The 27,049-nt window shown below is 40.2% G+C and overlaps 1 protein-coding gene across 2 annotated transcripts in view; it reads right to left on the reverse strand.

The window, feature by feature from the left end:
- Window positions 1-311: 311 nt before the first annotated feature.
- Window positions 312-27,049, reverse strand: part of DGAT2 (diacylglycerol O-acyltransferase 2) — a 54,040-nt gene continuing 27,302 nt past the window's right edge. Inside the window, exons 1-8 of one of the 2 annotated variants that reach the window (XM_051987079.1) lie at window positions 24,005-24,146; window positions 23,283-23,411; window positions 15,979-16,086; window positions 15,281-15,351; window positions 9,504-9,708; window positions 4,983-5,157; window positions 4,255-4,457; window positions 312-2,244 (exon numbers count right to left, since the gene is read on the reverse strand). In XM_051987079.1, coding sequence (XP_051843039.1) covers window positions 2,090-2,244; window positions 4,255-4,457; window positions 4,983-5,157; window positions 9,504-9,708; window positions 15,281-15,351; window positions 15,979-16,063 — 894 coding nt within the window. In that variant the 5' untranslated portion in view covers window positions 16,064-16,086; window positions 23,283-23,411; window positions 24,005-24,146 and the 3' untranslated portion in view covers window positions 312-2,089. Of the gene's footprint in view, window positions 2,245-4,254; window positions 4,458-4,982; window positions 5,158-9,503; window positions 9,709-15,280; window positions 15,352-15,978; window positions 16,087-23,282; window positions 23,412-24,004; window positions 24,147-27,049 lie in introns of those variants that run through there. The other variant, XM_051987078.1, reaches the window with a different exon arrangement.

Below are 27,049 nucleotides of genomic sequence, written 5' to 3' on the forward strand. Positions count from 1 at the left end.
ATTGGTAAGAAAAAAGTGCTGGGCTTGAAATTAAGAGAAGCTAGATCCTAGACTCATTTCTAAGTTAGGTCATCACGAGCATTACTTTACTGCACTCTCAGTTTCCTCATTTGTAAAACTAAGTATTATTTGTACTACTTACCTTACAGGATTTCATAATCCTTAAAACCTTGTAGAAAATGTGCATTATCTGTACTCCAAAACTCAGGATCCAGCCCGACCTGGAGGACTCTTTTTCCTAGGTCCCTTCACTCCTATTAGACCATAATACCTCCTTCCTATTCATTGAAAGAAAGACTAAACACCATAGGCAAGACACTAATCCCAACCAAAGTTTATTCCTATAAATTGTACAAAATGTTCTGATATGGTACAATGATTTGAGAAATATGAAGAGAGAACATATACATACTATAGGCTCATTTTGCCATAAGGTGCTGGGAAGTGAGAAGGCATCTCTGGTCCCCCCGCTCTGCAAAGGCACATGGATGAGAGGACCATAGCGACTGATGCTGGAAGAGAACTTCAATGTTAAATAGTCCATAGTCCTCGTTTTATAGCAGGAAAATGAGACCCAAGAAGTCCCAAGATCACACAGGTGGCTAATGACACAAATGTGAGGTCTGGGGTCACTCTGGACAGTTGGCCTTCAGGTAAATGGCACTACATGCCAGGCCGGAATGGAGAAACACTCTCTTCAGACACAAATGGGAGAGGGGCTGTCCCCTTCTGCTGTCATCAATGGCATGGCTTGGCCCCAGGAGTCAGTTCTACCTGGAGCCTCTCATCCACATCTTCAACTTCCTTTCATGATCTTTTCAACTCAGGCCACATGGGTCATTCTCCTATTATGGAAATGACCTGCATTTCTCCAGCCCAAGGAGGACTTTATGAACCCCAATATTATATTTCTGTTCCTATCTTCGGCTTAATGAAATGGAAACTATGGAATGACAAGGCCAGGGTCCCCTTCTCCCCCCAGGCAGTAAGTTAGGAGCATTTTGTGCCAGGCCTCACTCCCTGTGACATTCAGAGTTGAAAGAGAAATATTTAGCAAAAGGGAATGTGAGATGGGAAGGAGACAACAGCATTAATGGGGTATGTTTTCCACCAGTCTATGTGAAAGAAAGGGTTGGGGAGGGAGGGAAGGTGAGGACTATGCAAAAAATCTTGAAAAGGAGAAAGTAGTTTTCAGGCCCGTTCCTGTCCCACTCCCCCAAACTGACAAGGAGAGAGATAACACCTTTAACTTCCTCTCCAACACATTACCATCTCTAGCTTTGGAAGATAGTTCATTGTTTAATAAAATTATACAAAGATCCACCCCACCTGTTCAGTATAGTTCAGGGTCAGTGGCATCTGGACTGCATTAGAGGGTCATCACTTTCCTTGATTTAGGATCAGACAATAGCAGGGACTTTCATATGTTGTTAGGGGACAATTTTACATTAATGTGTATACTCTAGGGCTGGGGACAGGATAAAAATAATGTGGTAGGAATTTTTTCCTAGGTTTAAGGGTGAAGTTTTATAGAATAAGAGCCTCAGGCTAGAAAAGAAGCTGGATTTCTAACCCCTTCATTTTAATTGATGAGGAAAATGATTTTACTCAACATGGGACTTACCCAAGAAAAGACTGGAAGTAAACTGCAGAGCTTGGATTTGAATCCAGCTTCCTCTAATTTCATATCCAGGATATTTTCAAAATACAGTCCTGGTCTCTTCCTCATAATAGGAAGGTCACTTTTTTTTTTGGGGGGGGGGGGAGGGGTTGATGATGGAAGGATCAGGTTGAGAAATACAGGGAGAAACCAGGAAAAAATTCAGCTCTTCAGAGTGGGATGGACTAGAAGCAGCAACAGAGTTTGGATACATTCACTTTTCTCCTTAAAAAAGACCTAAGATTGTAATATTTTAACAAAATTATTATTTTGTTATTATAATTTTTTTTTAAAATAACCCACAGACACCCATGAGGCTTCCAAATTTACAGAACAAAAAGCACTTGAGAACTTGGTAGAAAAATGATTTGAGGTTGACTCTTCCCCCAAAGGGGAGGCCACTGGCTGCCTGCCACCAGCCTAGTCCACTCAGTTCACTTCCAGAACTTCTGTCTCAGGAAGACCAAACTTAGTTTTGTGCTTGTCAAAAAGTTTCACCAGGGACTCCATGTACATGCCATGGTATAGGTCGATGTCCTTCTGGCTTGGGTGCTCTAGTTTGGGGATAGTGATGGGTTCACCCACTGTCAAGAGAAAGATGTTATCAGATATCTTGTTAGAAGCTTTGCTCCTGCCATCTCCCTCCCACAGCTCCTGAACCCCAACATTGATTTCTTTTAATACCAGCAACCACAAAAAAAGGGAAGAGGAAAAAGCTTCCATTTTGCAGTCAAAAGACCTGAGGCGCAAATGAAGGATTGCATCTGATTTCTTATAAAGATCCTTTTCTGGTGCTAATTTACAATCCAATTTCAAATCCTGCCCTTAAGTCCCTTTACCTCTCAACCGCAATTTCTTCATCTGTGGAGAAAAACTAAGAATCCTTGTGGTTACAGGGAGGAAAACCTTTTGTGTATCTTAAAGCACTAAAGGTATGTGAGTTGTTACTTTTAGAATGTTTCCTAAAGAACGTTCCACATAATAGACAACTATTATTTGTTGTACAAATTATAAAAATGAAGACAACACAGCTAGAAAAGTGGAAGTTGAACACTCAGTCTCAGGTATCCTTATTCTTGTTCAATGTTTTTTTTTCATTATGTGATGTCAGAACTGGAGAAGTTTTGTACTCTAATAAAAAGAACATCAGTCTTGGAGTTAGAAGACATGATGTTGAGTCCTGGGCTCACCAATTTTTTTGGTGGAGAAACTATGGCACACAAAAAAAGTCCTGCATGTCATATACATATTGGCTATGTGACCATAACTATATCACAAGCCCCTCTTCTTTGAGATTAAGTGCTCTCCCTCCAACTACATAAAACAAGGAAAATACTTCTACTACCATTTGGTTCATATATGACTGTTATGTGCAAATTACCTGTTTTGCAGAAAAGAAAATTGAAGCCCAGAAAAGGAAAATCACTTTATACACCACTATGAGAAGTGGGAATAGACACCGGGATTCCTGATTTTCCAGTAATGCACTTTCAACTTTGTCACTGATCTTTGAAATAAAAGGATTTCAGTAGACAGAAAAGAGGAGGCAGTAAATTCCAGGATACCAAAGTATCCAGAGGATGGGGGTGTCTGGAAGGGTTTGGAAAACAGCTAATGGTCCAGTCTGGCTGGACTGTAGAGTGCACCAAGAAGGCTGAACTAAAGATGAGCTGCAACCAGATTGTGGAAGGCCTATTAAAGGAGCCTGTGGTTTTTTAAAAAGAGGCTATAAAATGAGATCCAGTGAAGGGCTTTATCCAATTTGGATGATATGTATAACAATGGATCTGCAGAGGGCCCCAGTTGTAGCTGTCTTTTTCTCATTCCTTGTTCTCCCTCCCTCCCTTCCTCTCCTCAGTGGTACCAGACATGTTCTCTTCCAGGGGCCTTTGCCTTCCCAGTGCTTAGTACAAAGCTTGACCCCAGTAAATGCTTGATTTCTTTTATTGCTCCACATTCAGCTTCAGGCTCCACTCTGCTCCTGTTTTCAAGAAGCTGGGCCGAGAGTCACTGAGTGAGTCGACCTCAGCCCTATTCAGTCTGATTTTTTTCCCTTTACCTTTACATTGTTATAGTGGTCTATAAAGAATTTCCTCTACAACCCTGAAAAGAAAGCTGTGCAAAGGCAGCATGGAAAGCATACTTGAGGGGTTATTTTGTCCAATTATTCAGATAAAAAAAAAACTGATACAGGAAGGCTTAAAGAGCTTGCCCAAAGTCACACAGGTAGTAAGTGTCAGAGTTTGGGTTTGAACCCAGGTCCTACAACTCCAGGGTCGCCATCCTTATTATTTTTTTTTTATAAATCTTCATTTTACAAATGAGGAAACAAGGCTCATAGACACTCAAATGATTTTCTATAAGCCACCAACTAGTAAGTAGCAGAGGCAGGATTTCAACCCAGGACTTGTGATTATAAATTCCAGGCTGTGTCAGCACACTACCTTCTGCTTTGTGATTAAATTCTAGGGAAGCCAACCCTACTCACGGTCCTTGACAAAAGAGGTTTTGAAACTTATTCTGCTGGCTCTTCAAGATCTACTTGAATGGCTATCCTCCATCCCCAACCCTGTCCTGTCTTCAACCCTACTTACCAACTGTGGTGATGGGCTTAGAGTACGGCACTAGGCCCCACGTGTTGGAGGAGAAGAAGCCCCGACCGTGGAAAAGGCAGGGAGCAAAGCCAATGTATTTCTGGAACTTCTTCTGGACCCATCGGCCCCAAGAACCTTCTTCAAAGATTATTTGCTTGTAAACTTCATTCTCTCCAAAGGAATAGATGGGAACCAAGTCAGCCCTACAGGGAAAGAAAGCACAGTTTAAGAAACTTTCAAGTCTTTGTCATGCCTTCAAAATCCATCTCATAATAAAATGAAAAAACGAGTGACCTTGGACATGTCACCACCACTTCTCCCCACACCCTTATAAAAGAGTGCGTGAATGACATTATCTCTGGTTTCTTCTAGCTCAGACACTCATTTCATATACTAAGCAAAGGCTTTCCAGCTCTGACAAGTTATGGTCCTTTTTTTCTGAGGCTCAATTTTATATTTGTAAAACTGAAGTAATCTGAAGTATATTTGTAAAACTTATTAAAAAAAAACTTATAAGAAAACTGAAGGGACTACCAAGGAGCAAAGGAATTACAGCACATCAGAACTACAGGGGGCCTCAGCAGGTCTAGCTCTAGCTAGAAAACAGATTTCCCACAGCTAAGGGGATATATCCCCTAACTTTCTGGGCAGGTTCTTTTGACCACAGGGTGCCAACAGAAGCCCAACCTGGCCCTGGCCCCATGGCCCTTCCTCCCCAGCCGGCTCACCCATGCCTCAGGGCCAGCTTCACAAAGCCCTTCCGGTTCTTCAGAGTGACAGCATTCTTTCCTGGTGTGGAATTCAAGGACTCAGCAGCACCCCCCACCACGATGATGATAGCATTGCCACTCCCATTCTTGGAAAGCAGATAGTCTATGGTGTCACGATTGACAGGGCAGATACCTGGGGCAGAAGAGAGGCACCTGTGAGGAAGTCAGGCTTCCTGGGCTGCTGGCTCTGGGGAAGAATGCCTGGGAAGCCTACCTATAGTCTACATTTAAGCTCCTTATTCTCACACTTTTACAGAGAAGCAGAGTCCAAAGGAAAGCATTGTCTTAATCGTTAGTACCACTAAGAAGGCATCAGTATAATTATTTTTTTTTTTTGTTTAGACCTGTGATTCATCAGGGCAACAACAAATCCCTCATGTAGAAACTCCTTCCCCATGGATTCAAGATCTTCTAAAGTTTAAGAGTTCTTCGAGATACAAACAGAATAAGTGACTCTTCCACAGTGGGTTACACAGCTACTATATACCAAGGGTAGGACCTGAACCCAGCTCTTCCTGATTCCAAAACCATGCCACATTTCATCATATAATAATGGTGATGATAATTTTTCTAGCAGTTTAGAGTTTATAAAGAGCTTTCTTCATTGCAACCATGAGGCAGGTATGTATGTACGTGTTTGTATACACATATATATGTATATGAAGACATATACATATATATTTTATATATGTAAAACTTCACAATTTTATATCATTTATACAGACATACATATAAAATTATAAACTTTGTCTCATATATAATAAATTTTTTCATTTTACAGATGAAGGAACAAAAATGCATCAACAAATGACTAGGCCACATTCACATGGCTTAGCAGGTAGACATGACTATATTGAGTTATGTATGCACACGATAAGCTATGGGCCTAAGTGCATTTTTCTGGGGTAGTAGAAGAGCTATAACTTGATCCCTCTGCTGAATCTCATTAAGGACCACAGCCACTGAGCAGTTTCAGAGGTGAGGAAAGGTTAGCTGACAACTATGGTGATGGCTTCAAAATTCCATCAGGGGGCAGCATCACAACAAGAATCACAAACCACAAAATGACTCATTTGAAATTTAGGGATCTGAAAGGGGCTTTCCATTTCTCCAGCAAATCCAACTCGCTCAGATTTAGATATGAAAAGCAAGGCTCATCCACGTCATACTGTAAATAAGCAGCAGAGTCAGAATTCAAATCTGGCTCCTTTACTCCAAATCTGGAGTTTCTTTCATTCTCTCTCCAAGAATTCAGAGGGACCTGGGAGGCTGAACAGAAGCTCCCTCTACAACATCCCCCACATAGTCATCCAGGTTTCTCTCTGTAGTCTCTTAGACCTCCAAATGGATCTTGATTTTAGAAAATTCGGGTCTCATCTCCCAGTTTTGTTACTTAGAGCCTAAGTGATCTCAGTAAAATATTACATTGAATTTATTTTGATAATGTTTTGTATGTGTGCTTATTCTCTCCATTGATAAGAGATAGAATATAAGCTACTTGAGGACAAGAGGCATTTCATTTTTGTTTTTGTAATCGCAGTGCCTGATATGTGGTGGGTTATTTAATAACTTTGGTATACTGACTGAAGTCACTTCTTTGCTTCAATTCAGTTCTAAATTTATTGTACTATGACTTATATTGAAAGTGTTTTGAAAATATTAAAGATCTCATTTGAATATCACAACTATCACTATGGGGCAGGCAGGGCAGATATTAGTATCCCCATTTTAGAAGAGAGAAAACTTTAGACCAGAAAGGCCAAATGACCTATGCAGCATAGTTATAATGGGGTCAATCACATCTCACTTGTTTTACAACCATAGCGTCATAAAAAGAAGGAACCATGTTTGTGAAGGATCCCTGATGTTCCAAATGATGTGAAAATCTTTTTAATAGTGACATTTTCCCCATCTGGAATATGGAATTATACATGTTCCAAAATATGCGATTCATTTTTTTTAACTAAGACATCTTAAGACTTCAAGAATCTGTACTTTCCCTGGCACAGGTCCTTTCTCCACTGGCGCAGATGGCAATGACACTACAATTGGGATGTGGTGTCTTTAAGTTGCTAGAGCTGAAAGATTTAATGCTCTGTAAAGAGTTGCTCTGAACTGTTAAAAGGCCTGGAATAAACTGACAGAGTCTGGCACCAGGACCAAAGTGAAGGAAGGCCTTTTCAGACTGGTATTCTAAACATCTGAGTCTCCAGGGTCACCTTCACATTAAGATGAGACAGCAAAAGAGGGCATCAGTGGAAAAAAATTTTAATCACAAATGTTCCTAGTTCTCTATCTTGGGAATAACTTCAAATCTTCAAAATCCTTTCATTACCCTAAATAAGAAAACTACCTATGGGTTCCAACAATATGTTCTATTACCCAAAGTGTTCAATGGCTATATTAGTTTGGCAAATGCTAGGAAAAATTTTGAGAAAGGATGTACTGGTTCTTCCAAGATGATGGGGCTTTGTGGAAATGAGGATCATGTAACAACTGAGGCTATTTAGTCTAGAAACTGTACTAGCCTCTAAGGTCTTACAGGCTTGTTGGGAAGATTCTTGGATGCTGGACAATGACAATTCTTTAGTTTTTTTTTTTTTTTTATCCAATCTTTTTTGCTCCATAAATTCAAGCAATGGCCTTATCAACTCCATGGCCCTCATGTAACAGTTGGTTTGCCCCTTCCTGGAACACTGTAATTATGTAAAAGTGTGGCATTGTTTCTGCCCATGTCTGCATTTTCCTTGTAAGACCAGATTCCACGAGGGCAACGACTATATCTTATCTAAATCCAGGGAACCTCTCTCCCAAAGGGCCCAATTGGACTCTTTGCACAAGCAACTATGTATTGATTTCCAGCATATCTCATGATGACCTTTTTGGGCCAGATAGGCAGAAACTGAGAAAGCACAGGCCTGAGTCTCTCAATTAGAGAAGGGGATGGACAGAGGATTATCCTGGATGTTTTTCTTAAACAAAGGAGTTAAGAAAGAAAACTCTGAGATGAGACCCCCCAGAGGCAAAACACAGATGGGCCACTGTCCTTTGAGAATCAACTAAACAAATTAGAAGAACACTAAGTTTTAGGTCAGAAGATCTGAGGACTAGTTCCAGCTCTAACATGGGTTAACTGTGAGATAAGTCACTTAACTTCTGAGCTTCAGTTTCCTTGTCTATAAAATGGAGATCGTTATTACTATTATGCTACTTCTTTCACAGGATTGTTATCAGTTAAGTATTTTATAAAGCTTGATGCACTACCACAATGTAAGTCATTAAGTAAATATTTATTAAATGCCTACTATGTGCCAGAACACAGTGCTAGGCTCCGGTGATGCAAAGAAAGATAAAGGACAGTTTGAGCATTTAAGGAGCTCACAGTCTAATGAGGAAGATAACATGCAAATAACTAGGTACAAACAAGTAATATGTGGGATAAATTGGAAATTGACAGAAAATGGGGAGTTTTCTGGGGGGGGGTGTCGGTGTTCTTTGCGACAAGGCTAATATGGAAATGTCACATGACTGTACATATATAATCTAACTCAAAATGCTTGCTTTTTTAGGAGTGGGGAGGGAGAAAAAGAATTTGGAACTCAAATTATTAAAAATGAATGTGAAAAATTGTTAAAATTGAGAAAAAATAAAATAACATTCTTTTTTAAAAGATGATTAACAGGGGGCAGCTAGGTGGTACAGTGGATAGAGCACCAGCCCTGAAGTCAGAAGAACCTGAGTTCAAATCTAGTTTCAGACACAACACTTCCTGGTGGTGTGACCTGGGGCAAGTCACTTAACCCCAGTTGCCTCAGCAAAAAAATTAAAAATTAAAAATTTTTTTAAAAAGTAATTACCAGAAAAGGCATTAGAATTAAGGGGGAATCAGGAAATCCATAGAAGGTAGGGTTTTGGTTGGGACTAGAAGTCAGGAACCAGAAGACATAATTGGGAAGATCATAGATGACCTAGAATGGGCTGTAATTAGAAGTCACTGAATTCAAAACTTTAGTTTTACAAATAAAGAAACTGAAGCCTTGAGGGGAAAGTAGCTTGTCTAAGAACACAAATCAGCCAATGGAAGAGCTGGGATTTGGCCCTTGGTCCCATGATTCCAAATCCCATCCCCTTCTTTTCCTTGTACAATGTTGCTCTTTAAGACCAGGCCCAAGATAGCAATAGGCTTGGGACAGGGAAAAATCCCAGACAATGGCTCCTTAAACAGAATTCTTAAGAGAAAAAAGGACCTCAGGGATCCTGTAATCTTATTATCTGATTTTACAAATAGGAAGGATGAAGGAACTTGGTCAGCAGAAGGCTCATTCTTGACTTGGGAAGATGGAACCAAGGAACACACCAAGGACACCCTGTCCCTCGAGAGGACTTAGCAGGTATAGATAGAGAAAAAGCAGAGGTTGAAACTGTTGAGGTGCTCTTGCAAGGATGTGGGAAGGATGCATTACTCTTCTGTTTTCTTACCTCCAGACATTAAGTATTCTCTTAACACAGGGACTCTGAAGTTCCCAGCTAAAGTTGCCAGATAAGGCCGGATGCCAGGAAATTTCTTTCCAACCTCTGTGGCCTCAGTGCTGAAGTTGCAGAAGGCGCCCAGGCCCATGATACCATGTGGGTGATAACCAAAGATGTAATTCCGGGTTGTTAGCAAGTTGTGAGTCTTCACCAGCTGGGATAAAGAGTCAGGGGGAAAGGGAAAGATATAATAGAATCTCAGAGCTGGAAAGGATACCTGGAAAGCATTTAGTCCTATTCTCACCCTTCACAATATGATACACAGTTGGGATCCATGCTTGAAAATCTCTAGTGATATTAAGCTGTTTCTAGGGAACATGTTATATATTGTTAGATACCTTTTCTGAATGCTGTTAAGTTCTGGTTCCTAATAACTTTAACCTATACTCATTCTGATTCTGATCACAAGGGCAACACAGAACAACCACTTGTCCTTATGTACCTTTGTTTTCTCTTTCAGTCACAGGCTGAGTTTTTGAATATATCAATACCAATAATAATTATGAAGTTAATGCTTATAAAATATTTTAATAAATAGATTAATCATTTCTGTCTATCCCTTTTTCTTTTCTCCTAAGCCAACAAAAGTTTATATGAGATCTTTATTTACAACAACCTTTTAAGATAATAGAATCAGAATGATTAAGTGATTTGTGCATGGTCATGTAGCTAATAAGTGAGGAGATTAGAATTTGAACCTCCTTGTATCCTGAACTTCAAGTTACAGGTTTGCAGGTTTTAAGCTGGGAAGGATCTTAGAGAAAATGTTCTCTAAGTTTAACATTCTTTCTACTTTGTAGCCTTTTGGTTGAGATAATATATGAAAAAAAACCTTTTAAATCAAAAGGTGCAATATAAGCATTATTATTAGAGTCCCCAACAGGCCTTTAGGAGAGGGAGAAGCCAGGACCAGTTCCTTGTGCCAGCCCAGACTAGAGAAAACAAAACATGCCAGGACCCAAAGTCCTAGAGCTGACCTCCCATCCCCCTGCTGTGGAGAATGATAAACAAGACTAACCCAGCTATATCTGAGACTGCTCTGACCTGACGGGAGACACCATCATTGGTCATTCCATCATGCCCCATTCCCCCACCCCCCAGATAAGGCAGATACTTTGAGGAAAATCATATGCCACTGACTGCTCTGTGCCTCTCACGTGCCCCTTCCAGGTCCCATCCCCCAAAGCATCCACTCCCACAGATCTTACCTGGCCCTTGCCAGGGACAAAGGCCAGGAGTTTTATTTTTTAATCATGTAAAGGGGAAGGGACAGAGTCCCAAATATGGACAATGACAACCAACGTCAGCCCCTTTAAAATCTCAAAGCCCTGTCACTTGCCTGGAGGACAAGCAGCACTTCACGGGTGGGAGAAGTGATGTTTATTTTTAAATGGGTACTTGGCAAAAACAAGGTCCAGAGCCTGGGATTTCCTGGATCTTGGCTTGGAAAGCCATGTATCCAAGGAAAGGACATTCTACTGTTTGACTGGGATGAGTTGAAAACAACAACAAAAAAGTTTTCACTGAGCTCAGAGGTGAAGGTAGGAACTTAAGTTCTATTCCTAGCTCCTAAGCTCCCCTTTCCCCAGGAAAAACAATGCTCAAATGCCTCATGTGTCCTAACAGTACCCCTGTTTCCTAAGAAGACTAAGCCAGTAAGGCATAAGCTCTGCTAAGTCCTACCAACCTGGAAAGGCTTTGAGTATGAATCTGGAGATGGACTGTCATCCAAGGATTACACTAGCTAAGCTTGGAAAGAGTTTTATCAAATAGGGTTTGCTGAAAAACAGTGAAATTTTTGGTCACAAAGACCCATGAAATAACATTAGCAAAAGCTGACATTTCTATAATGTTTGAAGGTTAACAAAGCTCTTTACATCTATTATGTCATTGGCTCCTCAAAGCAATAATAACATTGAACATTTATATAGTTGTTTTTTAAAGTCTGAAAAGTGTTTAAAGAACTTTATTCTCATTTGAACCTCAAAACCAGGTAGTTGTGATTATCATTTCCATTTTACAGATGAGGAAACTGAGGCAAACAGAAGTAAAATGATCTGCCCAAGGTAGCACAGTGAATAAGAGTCTGAAACCAGATTGACATTCAGGTCTCCCAATGCCTGCGGAAGTGGGAGCAGTATAGGAGCAGAGTAGAACAAGAATTATCAGCTTCATTTCACAGATGGTAAAACTGAAGCTGGGAGTAAGGTGACTCATCCAATTGCCAGACAGGCAGTTGTAAGCATTAAGTTCTTATGTGTCCTCCTGGCAGAGTAGAAACACTACTCAGCTTGGAGTCCGAGGACCTCCATTTGAGTCCCATGTGGTGGGACTTGGGGTGAATTTCCTAAGTTTCCTCATCTACAAAATTAAGGAGACTGTACTGAATGATTTTTAAAGTCCTTTTGAAGCCCTAAAATCTGATGAACTTCTAGCTCTGACAGTCATTATTATTTTCAAGTGCCCTCCTGCCTGCGTTCTCAGTGCCATGGAACTGGAAGACAAGCGGGATCTAAGCTATCCACACCCAGAGGTCCTGGGCCATTAGCTACTCTCCAGAGGCCACCCACCTCAAGTCCTGCTTCATATCCAGGAAAGCCTGCCGTTTTCACAACCCACAGAGCGCGACTTATCTGAAGGCCATTTCCACTTCTTGTCAGCAAGGAACTAAGTGCACCTCAGGATCCCAGAACGGGGGAGCAGCGAACCAAAGGCCACTCACTATCCCAAATGGTCACAAATGCCATTGCAAGGTTCACACTTCATTCAGTTAATTCTGAACCTGACTGATCTAAGAGTCTCAAACCTTCACTCTGTTTTTCAAGTAATGAACTGATCAAAGAACACAGAGTTGGATTTTACTTTATACAATTTTTGGAAAGTTACATGTAATATTGAACCCTAGTGTTAATTAGGTTGAGGGAAATCTGCTCTTTTTAAAGGAGAATATCCTTTTGGATAAAGTAACAATCTCTTGGAAGACAATCTGATATAGTATAGCAGATACTGGGTTTAACTGTGAGCTCCATACTTTCTAGCCATTTTGGAGGCAAATTATTTTGACTTCACTTGGTCTCAGTGACAAAAATATGTGTACTGCTCATATCATAGTGTTGTTGGTGACCTTGGTAAATCTTGAAGCCCCATATAAATTATGCTAGAGGAAATACCAAGCTTACAGTCGGGTAAAATGACCTGGCCAAGGATGTCTTTCCCTTTCTTCCCATCCAAATCCTATATATGCTGCAAAAGTCCCTCCTTTCCCACAACTCTTTCTTAGGATTCTTACGGCACTTACTACCTGAACCTTTCACTCCTGTCACACACTGTCCGGCATACAAGAACGGCTGTTTCCCTAAACTAGACTATGAGCTCTTTATGGAGATGTGAGTGTCCCTTCTATCTGCCCTTATCTCTGGTTGGGCACACAACCCAGATGCTCAGCAGTCAAAGCTCAATCTATGACAAAAGAGTCTTGATATCTTTGAGTCAGAATAAATATTCAAGTTCAAATCCTTACTCTCAGATTTAGTTATAGGACCCTGGACAAGTCTTGTCAGTTCACCCTGTCGGTTTCCTCATCTGTAAAATGGACTCCAGTATCTTTGACAAGAAAACCCCAGATGAGGCCACAGAATTGGACTGAAATGACTGAACTCTCCAGTTGTCCACATGCTGTATTCTAGCACTTAAAGCTAGCACTTTTATCAGATGAAAATACCTTTCTGAATTAACTGAAGGCATTAAATTGGGATGAAAAGTACTTAACCCATTTGGAAGCAACAAAACAATTTTAGTCTGTTGGGTGGAATGACATTACTAGAAGAACATGAGATTTGGTGGGGAGTTTTCTTGTGGGGTTGGGATAGGTTACGAATAGTAACAAGCTAGTTCAGAGTCAGTATTAAATGGCAGGTGAGCCTGAGAAGAACCAGCATCAACAACCAAGCCCCAAAATCTCAGAGGAAGCTACCCCAGCTCTTCTGACAAAGGATGAACCTTCCAAACTTTAAAAGGCTGATGAACATTGGACTTCCTATGAATGTCCCAGTTCTGCCCCCAAAATACTGGACCATTTACACTGAGAGCAGGGGACAAACTGGGCACATGAAAGAAAAGCAGCTCCGGGCCTCCATAAGAGCCCAGCAGGAAACCAGAGCCAGAAACCAGCCTATCAAAAGGGACCACTGGGCTCCCTCCTCATATCCCACACCACACTCTGCTCTGGCCAGGAGGGAAGGAAACTTCAGCTGCCATTGCCATGGCGAGGCTGGAGGCCCAGAACTGTCCCAGTGGCCTGTGGGGACAAGACAATTAGCCCTGCCTGAAAGGGTACAGGGCACCTTGCCAGATCCCCAGTGAGGAACTCCAGGAGGTGGGAAGGGGGACCCCAACTTCACATCCCTTTGAGGGAATTGGTGTGCTTTTTAAAGGAGAATATCCTTTTGGATAAAGTAACAATTAATCTCTTAGAAGACAATCTGATATAGTATAGCAGATACCGGGTTTAACTGTGAGCTCCATACTTGCTAGCCATTTTGGAGGCAAATTATTTTGACTTCATTTGGTCTCAGTGACAAAAATATGTGTACTGCTCATATTATAGTGTTGTTGGTGACCTTGGTAAATCTTGAAGCTGAGAAACTGCTCCAACAGAGAGAGAAAAACACCTGACATTGGCCAAGTGTCTGACTGGGGAGGGGAGACTGGATCCAAACCTTCCTAAGGCTAGGTTCATCTCTCAGTCCACTAGTCCTCTTCTTCTTCTAGTTGCTGGGCAAGTGACTTGTCCAAAGGCCCACAGTCACAAGGTAGGCCCAAACCCAGGTGGTTCTGAATCTAACATTGAGTCTTCAACTGCTCCACCTCAATGGTCTCTCCTCATTAATAGGGCCTTTTTTTTTTTTTAAACCGGCTCTGTGATTTCACTGGCATAAGGGAACTCTCCCTTGATGCACACCCTGAACCAAAGACAAGTTAGCACCTGTTCTGTAACTATTGTCTTTTGGGAATCTCCTGAGCCAGGAAGTTCATTTGCCATTCCCCACAACCTCACTCTGGACACTTAATTGAATGATTTTGCTGGGTATTTAAGGACATACTGGACTATTTTCTATCCTTAGGGCTTTAGGCTATAAAGGGACCTTAAAGATTGCCTAATTCGGCTTCTTCGTTTTGTAGGAGACAAAGGGGGGAAACTGAAACTAAGAGGAGGGAAAGTGCATTATGCAAAGTGTCACAGCAGCTCTTGGAGCTTGGATCCAAACTGAGGTCTTCTGACTCAAAATCTAATGTTCCTTTCATTCTACAATTCCTGAACTATATTTCCTTTGGCCTTTCCTTGGCAGCCTCTTGTCATACCTGCAATGGCCTCCCTCAACAATTCCATCACCTACTGACTTCTCTCCCACTCTTTTGGGCCAAACTCACTTGCCACCTTCCTCAGGAAGCTGTCTTTAATCCCCTCTGTTCAGATGTGATCCTGCCCCTTGCCCTCCCTGATGGAGACCTCAGAGCCACTTAGATATTTGGTACATATGATGCGATCTGCTAGAAGTGTCTACTACACTAAGGCAGGGAACTCCATGAGGAAAGGGAGCCTGTCTCTCCCCTGGTGTCTTATCAATAAGAGACCTCAGTGAACATTAAGGCCCTAAGGAGTTCCCCATTATTCAAGAATACAAGGATAGGAAAAACAAATGTTTACTAGATTTAAAGGCACTTACCCGGATGGGAAAATAATCTCGGAAATACCGCCACACTGCCCAATTTCTCACCCACTTTGATCTCCGGCCACCTTTAGGAAGAGGAGGATAACCCATGTTACGAAGTTGAGGGCAAGCACGGAGACCAGATGATGGGGCACAGGAGAGGCATATAAACAAAAGGCCTTGGAGACCCTAGAGATATTTCACCTAGTAGCTTGAGTTCTGACCTGGTCATCTTGTCTCTGCAGGGCAAGAGGGTTGGAGTCTGGGCAGTAGAAGGACTGGCTTGACAATTGAAAGTGTATAGCCTCTTAAGGAAGTGAAGACTTGGGGACAGTTAGAATAATAATTTGAAACAATAGAACATCAAGGAAAGAGCAACTTGTTCTGCTTGGCCCTAAAGAGCACAACTGAAGATAATAGGGAAAGTTATAGAAAGATTTCAGCTTAAAATAAGAGGAAAACATTATCTCATCACAATTCAACTTGTCCAAAAGTGAAATGGGGTGTCTCAAGTAGTGAACCACCATCATCAGAAGTGTTCAGAGACTTGTCAGGGGTCTTTTAGAGGGGATTCCTGCTGAGGTACAGGTTGGACTAGATAAATTCAAGTCTCTTTCAACTCTGATTCTGTGGGAAATGATTTTTCCTGTCTGTGTGGTTCAGGGGGGAAAAGTCAGGTTCTCTAATAAATAACAAGACTGAGGATTATGTACCTTTCTTTGGGGTGTTCCAATCAAAGATCAGCCATGTGAAATACAGTACCGAAATCAGCCAACAGTCTGTGCAGAAAATGTACATGAAGATGAGGCTGCATGTAATTCCTATGGGAGAAAAGAACAAAGACTCGGTGGGATGTTAAATACTACAAAAATCTAACCTCATTTACAAAAGGAAACCAAACTCAAGAGAAGGGAAATGACATACACAGTTCAGAGATAGCAAAACCCACCTAGTCCTGTCCATCCTATGCATATCTTTTCCATGTCTTCTCATAACTTTTCTACAGGGGATCTTACTCAACATACTAGAAGTTCTTCTTAATTTCTCCTGAGATTGAGTATACCAATGGGTGCATTCAGGTTGTCTGTCATTCCTTGATATATCCCTCCTGCATAATTCCCTGAATTCTTCATTGCTAGGCTGTAGCCTGCTCACAGGCACCATGTGCTTATTCCACTGCCCTCTGTGGGACATCCATTTCCTGTGGTGTTCTCTTCTTTTTTATAATATGATGGTACTCTAGGAGCAGGTTTCTTGGGGAGGTTTTCTGGAGGCAGCCTTAGTTTCAGTTCCAAGTAATAATCACCTCAAATGCAGCCAGCTGATAAAATCCAAATGTTTATTTTCTCCTTCAAAGTCTTGTCTCTTTCCTTGGGCCTGGTTAGCTTTCTTAGAGGCCTCTCTCCCTCCTTGGTTCCAAGAGCTCTTGCAGTTTGTCTTTTGGCTCTTCCAGCTTCTGCCTCTAGCTCATCTCCAACTCAATCTCCTCCACTGACTGACTGACTCACTGAAGCTCTAAGAGCTTCTTATATATGATCTCTTAAAGGTGTGAACCCAAAAGTTGACTCCTCCTCTGAGAGTGGAATTATGGGAGGTGTGAATTCACAAAGTTACAAAGTTTTGTGTATCTCCCGTACTTGTGAACTTAGTGATAATTCAATGTGTGAGCCAATGTGTGAATTCTCAAAGGTGTAAACTCAAGCATTGTTTCTACCAATTCCAGTGAGTTATCACTAGGATTCTAACAATTTCCAATTCTCCAAAGACTGCTATGTGTTCATGTCTTACAGCCAAGAAGACCACACATAGATATCTGTTCATTTATTCTTTCCTTCCTTCCCTTTCCTCCATGTTTGTCTGTCTGTCTGTCTGCCAAAAAGCAGAGCAGATTATATAACTTCCTGTCCTGTCTTGGTGATAATTCAATCTTGCAAAAGGATGGAGGAACTAACAAGAGGAAGTTCTATTCAAGATCTGATTTCACTAACAAGGAAAAAACAATTGCTGGGGTAGAAATGATGGGGACCGTTCAAGGAAAGTGATCATTTCCTCCTAAAGTTAAGGATAAGAAAAGGAGAGGAAGGCTGAATAGAGTTGGACAGATAAGTACCCTAAATTTGGGGAAAGCATATTTGAAAGAGTTTAGGGAAAAAAGAGGCAGGATCTAATGAATTAAAGTTCTAGAAGAGGAGACAGTAGATCTCTTTAACAATGTAATTCTGAAAACACAAGTAAAAATGAAGAGGAAAATGGAAGTTGTCTTCAGAAATTGATATGGAACTCACCACCTCGAATGTTTAAAAGACATGAATAGAAAATGCAAGTTAGGGTAGATTAATGAGACTGAATATATGAAACATGACTACACATCAGCAGTGCTAAAGCTTAGAGTAAGTTGAAACTAGTAGAGAAAATAAAGGTCAAAATTTTTTTTAAATTTTAAATATTGGGAGGAAAGGAGAGGATCACAAAAAGAATGAGACCTTTACTTGACATAGACAGGATGATAACCAGTAAATTCCAGAAGGCAGAGCTATTACCAGATTTTTTTTCTCTATTCTCTACCAAAAGTGACTTGGCACTATAAATAGTAGAAAGGTAGCTAACAGAAACTTTATATTCAAAGTAAGGAAAAAGATTCATAATTTTTAAATGCCATTGTGAATCCAAGATGAATTACATTCTCTGGTAAAACAGACCTGGCAGATGTGATTTTCTTCCTGGCTGTATATTTTTAATACCAAATTATAGCGGCAATCCCACCTTAGAACCTCCCTCAAGGCTTCCTCATCTTTTGAGCATCTTAACTATCATGATAGGTTCCTCCCATTGGTAAGTTCCCCACACCATGAAGCCATTTTGGGGACAGGCCTATCTCGGCAAAACTTCATTCCTCTTCCACTCTTGGAACCAAGGAGGGAGAGAGGCCTCTAAGAGAGCTAACCAGGCCCAAGGAATGAGACAAGACTTTGAAGGAGAAAATAAACATTTGGATTTTATCAGCTGGCTGTATTTGAGGTGATTATTACTTGGAACTGAAACTAAGGCTGCCTCCAGAAAACCTCCCCAAGAAACCTGCTCCCAGAGAACCATCATATTATAAAAAAGAAGAGAACACCACAGGAAATGGATGCCCACAGAGGGCAGTGGTATAAGCACATGGTGCCCGTGAGCAGGCTACAGCCTAGCAATGAAGAATTCAGGGAATTATGCAGGAGGGAATATCAAGGGATGACAGACGACCTGAATGCACCCATTGGTATACTCAGTCTCAGGAAAAATTAAAGTTCCAACTAGTAGTGAAAGTTTATATACTTTCCAGACTTCAAAACTATACTATCTTAAGGGTATACCATCTCCTAATCTCTGCCTATCCCCCCATTAGCTGTCAGTTCTTTTTTATGTGTTGTCTTCTTTCTAAGTTTCTTGAGAACAGACTATGATTCTTGTTGCTTATGTGTGTATAAAATCTTTACATACATATTTATGTACACCCATATGTATATTTGCATCCCCAGTGCTTAAATGTACATCACATTTTTACACACCTGACTTGTCTTACAGAAATGTGACTATTGGGGAGAGATAATAGGACTACTAGTTCCTATACACATAGCCCTTGAAAGTGGCAAAGCATTTCCATACAAATGGCACACTTACTCATTTGATCTCAGAGTAGCTCTAAGAGGTAGTGAATACTGGCCAAAGACTATATTTTATTCATAGCAGCAGCTCTCTTCTCAAAGCAAAAAAAAAAAAAAAATTAAGAGGATGTCCATCAATTGAGGAATGGTTCCATAAGTTGGTATTTGTTTGTGATGGAATATTGCTCTATGGGAAAGGATGAGCAAGATTTCTGCTCTCAAAAACAAACAAAAGACTTGATAAGTTTTTCATGAACCCAAGGCAAAGTGAAATGTACAGTATACAAAGTAATAGCAATGTTCTAGGACAACCAGCTGTAAATGACTTTGCTATTTTCTGCAGTATAATCATTCGCAACTACTCTAAATGAGTTATGATGAAAAATACTATATTCATACCCAGAAAGGAATTGATTATGTCTGAATATAGATCGAAACATTCTCTTTTTTTTAACTTAGTTTTTCTCGAGAGTTTTTATTCTCATTAGGGTGGGAGGTTATGTTTTTGTTCACAACTTGGAAATGTTTTTTATTTTTATTTTTTTAAATTATAGCTTTTTATATATAAAGCATATGCATGGATAATTTTTCAACATTGACCCTTGCAAAAACTTCTGTTTCAACTTTCCCCTCATTCCCCCTACCCCCCCTCCCCTAGATGGCAGGCAGTCCCATACATATTAAATATGTTAAAGTATATGTTAAATACAATATATGTATACATATTTATACAGTTATCTTGTTGCACAAGAAAGATCGGATTTAGAAAGAGAGTAAAAATAACCTGAGAAGAAAAAACAAAAATGTAAGCAAACAACAGAAAGAGTATAAATGTTATGTTGTGGTCCACTCATTTCTCAGTGTTCTTTCTCTGGATGTAGCTGGTTCTGTTCATTACAGATCAATTGGAACTGATTGGATCCTCTCTGTTGAAGAGGGCCACGTCCATCAGAACTGATGATCATGTAGTATTGTTGTTGAAGTGTATAATGATCTCCTGGTTCTGCTCATTTCACTCAGCATCAGTTCATTTAAGTCTCTCCAAGCCTTTCTGTATTCATCCTGCTGGTCATTTCTTACAGAACAATAATATTCCATACCATACCACAATTTACCCAACCATTCTCCAATTGATGGGCATCTATTCAATTTCCAGTTTCTAGCAACTATGAAAAGGGCTGCCACAAACATTTTTGTATCTACAGCTCCCTATACCCTCTTTTCAATAATAATTTGGAACAACTTTTCATATGACTAGAAATAATTTCAATTTCTTCATCTGAAAATTGTTCATATCCTTTGACTATTTATTGAATGGAGAAGGATTGATTTCTTATAAATTAAGAGTCAATTCTCTTATGTGTTTTGGAGATGAGGCCTTTATCAGAACCTTTATCTGTAAAAATGTTACAACTTGGAAATGTTTTATGGAAATGTTTTGCATAATATTTCATATGTAGTTTATTAATTGTGGATGGGGATAAGGGAGAGAACCCAGAACTAAAATTTTTTTAAACAAATGTAAAAAATATTGTTTTGAATGTAACTGAGGAAAACAAATAAATAAATAAAACAAATACATTTTATTTTATCTTTGAGGAAATAAGAAGCTATTGGAGGCTTTGGTAAGAGGAATGGCAAGGTCAGAAATGTAAATTAGAAACAACTAACATGGTTTGTAAAACTCTTTGTACATATTTTCTCAATCTTCCTGCAAGGGAAGTACTATTATCCCTACTTTACAAATAAGAAAATTGAGTCTCAGAAAGGTTTTGATTTGATTTGGTAGTAAGTTTTAGAGTAAGGATTTTCTAATTCTAAATCTAAGACTCCATTTATTAGACAACATTGTCTCAAAGAAGATTATTCTGACAGCTGCATGAACCAAGCATGGTACTGAATAAAAGAATCTAGAATAAGTTCTCATTAAACTGTGTGACTATGGATTAATCCTTTCCCTCCTGGGCCTCAGTTTCTTCATCTGTAAAATGAAAAGGACTGGACTAGACACTCTATGATTCCAGTTTAATTCTGAATCCTATCATCTTAATAAACTTAATATTTTACAGTTGAAGCATGTTCAACATAAAGATAAATACAGTTCCCACAGAATGGAATGGCCTGATATGGGAAATGATATTTATTACTGAAGGAGTTCTGTGGTCCTTTTCATTGTTCTGAATTAAACAGTTCATAATTCTGTAGTGTTTTAAGTCTATTTCCTCAGAAAAACTTTAAGAGGTATGCAGGGCTGGGATTATTATCCTCACTTTATGGATGAAGAAAAAAGGTCACAAATCATATGCCAAAGCTCTAAGTCTGAATCTAGATTCTACAATCTCTGTATCTTCGGCCCTTTCAATTAAACGAACATTGATCAAACATCTACTGTGTGTTAGGCACTGCGAACACAAAGACAAAAATGGAAAATAGCTGCTTCCTTCAAGTAGTTGATGCTTGTGGGTATAGGGAAATGAATGTAAATACACAATTAGAGGGAACAGAGTTAGGGAAGTCAAAGAGGGTTTCACCCAACTCCACTTGCTGGGTCTTTACATTAGCCAATCTCTACTCCTGAATCGCTCTCCCTCTTTATGCCTCTTTTTAAGTTTCCAGACTTGCTTTTGTCCAACTCCTGTTGGGACCTTTGGTTCCCGCCCCCCTCAGCTGCTAGCTTCTGACTCTCAGACTATATTCTATCTGCCATGTATGTCTCTTGTACATGCGTGGTGGCTGAAACGTTTTCTCCTCTATTAGACTGTGAGCTCCTTGAGGATGGGGCTATTTTTGCTTCTCTTTGTATCTGTGGTCATTAAGACCACGTAGTTCCTGGCACATATTAAACATCTACAATAAATGCTTATTAATGACTGCCTGAGATAGCATAAAATTAAAGGCCAAAGAATAATTGGTCCAGGGTCCATACAGAACTACAAGCCTGGCTGCCTATTCTACAATGCCAGCCACTTTTCTACTATATCCCACTGTCTCTCTCATGGGCCTTAGCAATTAGTTGGGTTGAAGCAGTGCCCTGAAAAACAAATTCAGGGTTAAAATTTGTTTCAACACAAACCTCTGATTACAAAACTAGGCACTGCCCCTCTGGGCCAGCTGGTTTGGTTAGAGGGCCAACAAGGGGAGTGACGACTGGCAAGAGGATTAATTGTCACTGATGTGTGGGGCCCTCAAGCTTGATGAGGTCCCCCTGCCTGCCAAGCTTCCCAAACACGCTCATCTTCCTACCCACCCCCTCACTGTGCTGCAACCAAGCCTCTGGCCTGGAGGAGTGACAAGGAAGGAGTCCCAGCAGGTTTGCCGGCTCTGGGTTTGGTCAGAATCAATCATTAACTTGCAGACTATAAATCCATCCTAGCAGAAAAGCTCTGATAATCTGAGACTATGCTTGGCCTGTCAAGATCTCCAACTTGGTTCCAGGCTCCTGAAGGGAAAGTGCATGGAAAGAGGGTCAGAGAAAGGGAAAGAGGAGACCATCTGGGCATATTTCAGGTTCCAGATCAGAACTATTAAGGTCTGCCCTATTTAATACTTAGCAAATAAAGTTGTGGGTGAAAGGCTTGGCTCTGGTCTCCAAACCCAGCCCCAGTCCTAGACTGAGCTCTAGCCTTTCCTGTACACTAACTCACTTCTAAACCATGCTTCCCTCCTGGGGCTGTTAACAGCAAGATTCAATTGAGATAATGGATGACAGGTGAATTATTAATGCCGACAAATCACCCTCACTCAAATTCTCTTTGAATGACTTAAAGTCACTAGGTTCTATTCTATTCTAGACAGATGTGAACTCCTGGCAGGTCCTATGAGCTAGTGGGTCCTTAAGCACAGACCCAAAAAAAAGCCTGCATGTCTACCACCTCAGGACCAGCCTAGGAAAAGCTTGGCAACAATCTGGCCAAATGTAAATGGTGAAGTTTTTGCCCATGGTACTCAAGATGACCTCTGAAGGCATGGGCAGGGTTGGCTCTGAATCATTGCATAAAGTAAGAGTCCTGAAGTACAGAAATAGTCACATTATCAAGGCTGTTTTCTCTTTGTCCACATTCCCCACTGTTCCCCAGCCTCCCTGCCATTACTTCCAACATTTAGCTATGTGGCGTTGAGCAAGTGACTTTTCTCCTCCAAAACTCACTTCTCATTTGTAAAGTGAGAAGAATGCTACTTTTTTTCCTTTCCCTAACCTCACAGGATTATTATGAGGAAATCATTTATTTGCTTTTGAGTGCTATAGAAATGGGAGTATTCAATATTTTTTCACTTACCTTTTTTGTCTGATTGTCAGGACACATCTCTAACCATTTTTTCATTCCAAGCCCGGATTCTATCCCCTGCCCCTAAAGCACCAAAAATCATCTTACCCAAGACAAGGAAGGAAAGGACCCATTGTAGCACAGAGATGACCTGAAGCTGTTTCTCAACCTTAGATTTATTTAGCCAGGGGATGGAGAACAGGTCCTGTAGTGCAGAGAGGATGCTAGAGCCAGTGCCTAGAATGGAAAGAAAAAGAGAATCAGACTCCCAAAATGCTCAGTCACAGAAACTCAGCTAGAAGATAACTCAGATATTATCTAGTCCAGTGGTTCTCAAAGTGTGGTGCAGTGAATCCTGGAGGGTCGCTGAAATCCTTTCAGAGTGGTCTACAAATTCAAAATTAGTTTTTTTCTATTTATGATAAAAATCAATTATGTAACCCATATAAACAAAAACTCTTTGGACATATTCTCAATAATTAATACTGTAAAGATATTGAGAAAAAGAGTGAGAACCACTGATCTAGTCTATTTGAATAAGGATCTCCTGATAAGTGATCATTCAGCTTCTGAAAATCTCCACTGATGGGCAGTCCAAGACAGTCCCCATTCCACACCTAGATAATATTAGGCATTTTTCTTAACAATGGACCCAAATCTGCCTCTACTGAAGCTTCCCCTCAACATTCTAAGCTCAATGACCATGCAGAAACAATCTAATCCCTCTTCGCTATGACAAACATCAAGTACTAAAGTCAGCTATCATGTCCCATCCCTTCCCCCAGCTCCTTCAACTGATTCTCGTACAGCAAGGCCTACTGTCATCTCACCATCTTGTTCACTATCCAGCTTGCTGATGTCTTATATAAAATGTCTTTTCCAGAACTGAATATAATATTCTAGATGTGGTCTGGCCAATGTAGAGAACAGCAGGATTTTCTAACATTACAAGATGACTCATTTACACATTTCTGAGGGCACACAGCCCTGTACTCAATACTGGGAGAGGAAAAAGGGGAGGGACAAAGATGAACAAGACACAGTCTCTGACCTCATAAAGGTCATCTGGCAGGAGTGACAGAGGGGAAAGTGCTGGACTCAGAATCAGAGAGACATGAATTCAAATGCTACCTAGGGATAGGATTTAGAGAATTTAAAGTGGTAACGGTAGGAGGAGCAAACTCATTTAAGCTCTGAGTGGGGCTCTCATATGACTTAAATGAGATCAAACAGCAGTTTCAATCTTTAAAGTACAATTGAGTTATTAACAAAATAAGGCAGATGTAATAAAGGAACAAGGCACTAAGGGGGGCTGGGAGAGAGACATCAGTGGTTTTGAAGGAGGTAGGAAAGACAAAGGCTGGAAGGCTTCAAGGGACAAGCAGCATTTGGCATATCATAGGAGCATAGATCAAAGGCCTGAGAGGACTCTGAGGCCATCGAGTTCAATCCTCTTATTTTACAAGAGGAAACCAAGGCCCCTAGAGAGAAAATGCCTTGCCAAAGTCCTTCAGAAGGGAAAGCCATAGAAGCAGGATTTGAACTCATCTTCCCATTCCAAAGGCAGTGCTTTTTTTTTTTTAATTCCCCTCTAAAGAAGGGAGATGATTTCAGCTGATAGGGAGGGTATAGCATCCAAAACTTCCTAGAAGTGGATGGGTACTTTATAATCACTGCGTGAAATGGACAGCACAAGTACAATTTACTTCCATTTTAGGGATAACGAAATGGAATTCAGAGAGGAAATGAGATTTGTCTGAAGTCATACAGCCAGTAGTGAATGATAGGGCTGGGACTAGATACCGAGTTTTCTGCCTCCAGTCCCTTGTCTGGTTCTATTGTACCGTACAATACAGACTAAGCTGAACAAAAAAGTGGGGAAGGCAGGGGATGTGTTAAAGAGACAAGTTTGGTTGGAGTGAAGGTTTCAAGGGGCAGCAGTGAGACCCAAGGCCACATGCTGGAACTGGCCTGTCAAGGGTCCCGAGTGCCAGTTTAAGGACCCTATACTTTGTTCACAATGGTGACCCCAAGGAACCTCCAGATTTGGGGGCAAAGAACCGACATGGTCAGAATTGTGTACACCTAAGATAAGTCAGGTATCTATCTACAGTGTACTGGAAGAGGGAGAGACTGGGTGTGGACCCTAGTTTGAAGGTTGTTGCCCAATTCCAGGCACAAAATGATGACTTGAACTAGGGTGTGTGACATGGGAGTGGAGAGAGGATGGGTACAAGTGAGATTGTGCAGATAGAACTGAAAAATCTGAATGACATTAGTCATTCCATATGGAGGATCCCTTTACAGATTTCCCATTTTAAAATATTCATTTTTACCTTGTTAACATTAAAAGTCCCCTTCCAGCTTATATATTTAAAGTGGTTTCATATCTATTAAGCATTGTGCTTCTGCTGTCATATGCTTTCTATAAATTTAGAGGATTTATGGGCTAAAAAGGACCCAGAAATTTATAATGCTAAAGTTGGAAGGGAATTTAGGTAATCTAGCTTAGCCTCTTCATTCCATAATGAAGGAAAACCAAGGATCACATAGTCAGCAACAACTCTGGGATTTAAACATTGATCCTCTCATCACAAATTCAATATTCTTTTCGTTATACCATAATGCCTTTCTTTTGCCCTCATGTTAATATGGAGCTTAGCTCTGCACAGCTCTCTGGAAGATTCCTTGCCCAGACATGCAGGCAGAGAACTATAAACTATTTGGAGAACACTAAGGCCTGAAGAATTTTTTTTTTAAGTTTTTTATTTTCAAAACATATGCATGAGTGTTTCTACTGGGCTTATATTCCAAAGAGATCTTAAAGAAGGAAAAAGGACCCACATGTGTAAAAATATTGGTGGTAACCCTTGTCGTGAGGAACTGGAAACTGAGTGGATGCCCATCAGTTGGAGAATGAATAAATTATGGTATATGAATGTTATGGAATATTATTGTTCTGTAAGAAACAAACAACAGGATGATTTCAGGGAGATCTGGAGAGAGTTATATGAACTGATGCTGAGTGAAATGATCAGAATCAAGAGATAATTATACATGGCAACAGCAAGACTGTATATATGATAGTCAGTTCTGATGGATGTGACTGTTTCCAACAATGTTTCCAAAAAACAATAAGGTTAATTCCAATAATCTTCTGATAAAGAGAGCCAGAGAAAGGACTGTGGGAACTAAGTCTAGATCACATCATAGCATTTTCACTTCTTTTATTGTTTACTTGAATTTTCTTTCTCATTTCTTTTTCTTTTTTGATCTGATTTTTCCTTCGCAAGCAAGATGACTATACAGTCCTATATATAAATATATATATATTGGATTTACATATATTTTACTATATTTAACATATATTGAATTACTTGCCATCTAGGGGAGGGGGCTTTGAAAATAAAAAGCTTCAATAAACAAATAAAAAACATATGCATGGATAATTTTTCAACATTGACTGTTGCAAAACTTTGTGTTCCAATTCCCCCCCCCTTTTCCTCCCCACCCCCTCTTCCCTAGATGACAAGTAATCCAATATATGTTAAACATTATTAAATATTAAAAATATATTAAATCCAATACAGGCATACATATTTATACAATTATCGTGTGTCACAAGAAAAATCAGATCAAAAAGGAAAAGAAATGAGAAAGAAAACAAAATACAAGTAAATAACAAAAAAGTGCTGTGATCCTCACTCAGTTCCCACTGTCCTCTTTCTGGCTGTAGATGGTTCTCTCCCACCAACTGATCAGAATCACCTCATTGTTGAAAAAAGCCACATCCATCAGAGCTGATCATCATATTATCTTGCTGTTGCCATTGTGTACAATGATCCTGGTTCTGCTCATTTCCCTTTAGCATCAGT

The sequence above is a fragment of the Antechinus flavipes genome, chromosome 3, assembly GCF_016432865.1.
Source record: "Antechinus flavipes isolate AdamAnt ecotype Samford, QLD, Australia chromosome 3, AdamAnt_v2, whole genome shotgun sequence".
NCBI classification, from domain to species: Eukaryota; Metazoa; Chordata; class Mammalia; order Dasyuromorphia; family Dasyuridae; genus Antechinus; species Antechinus flavipes.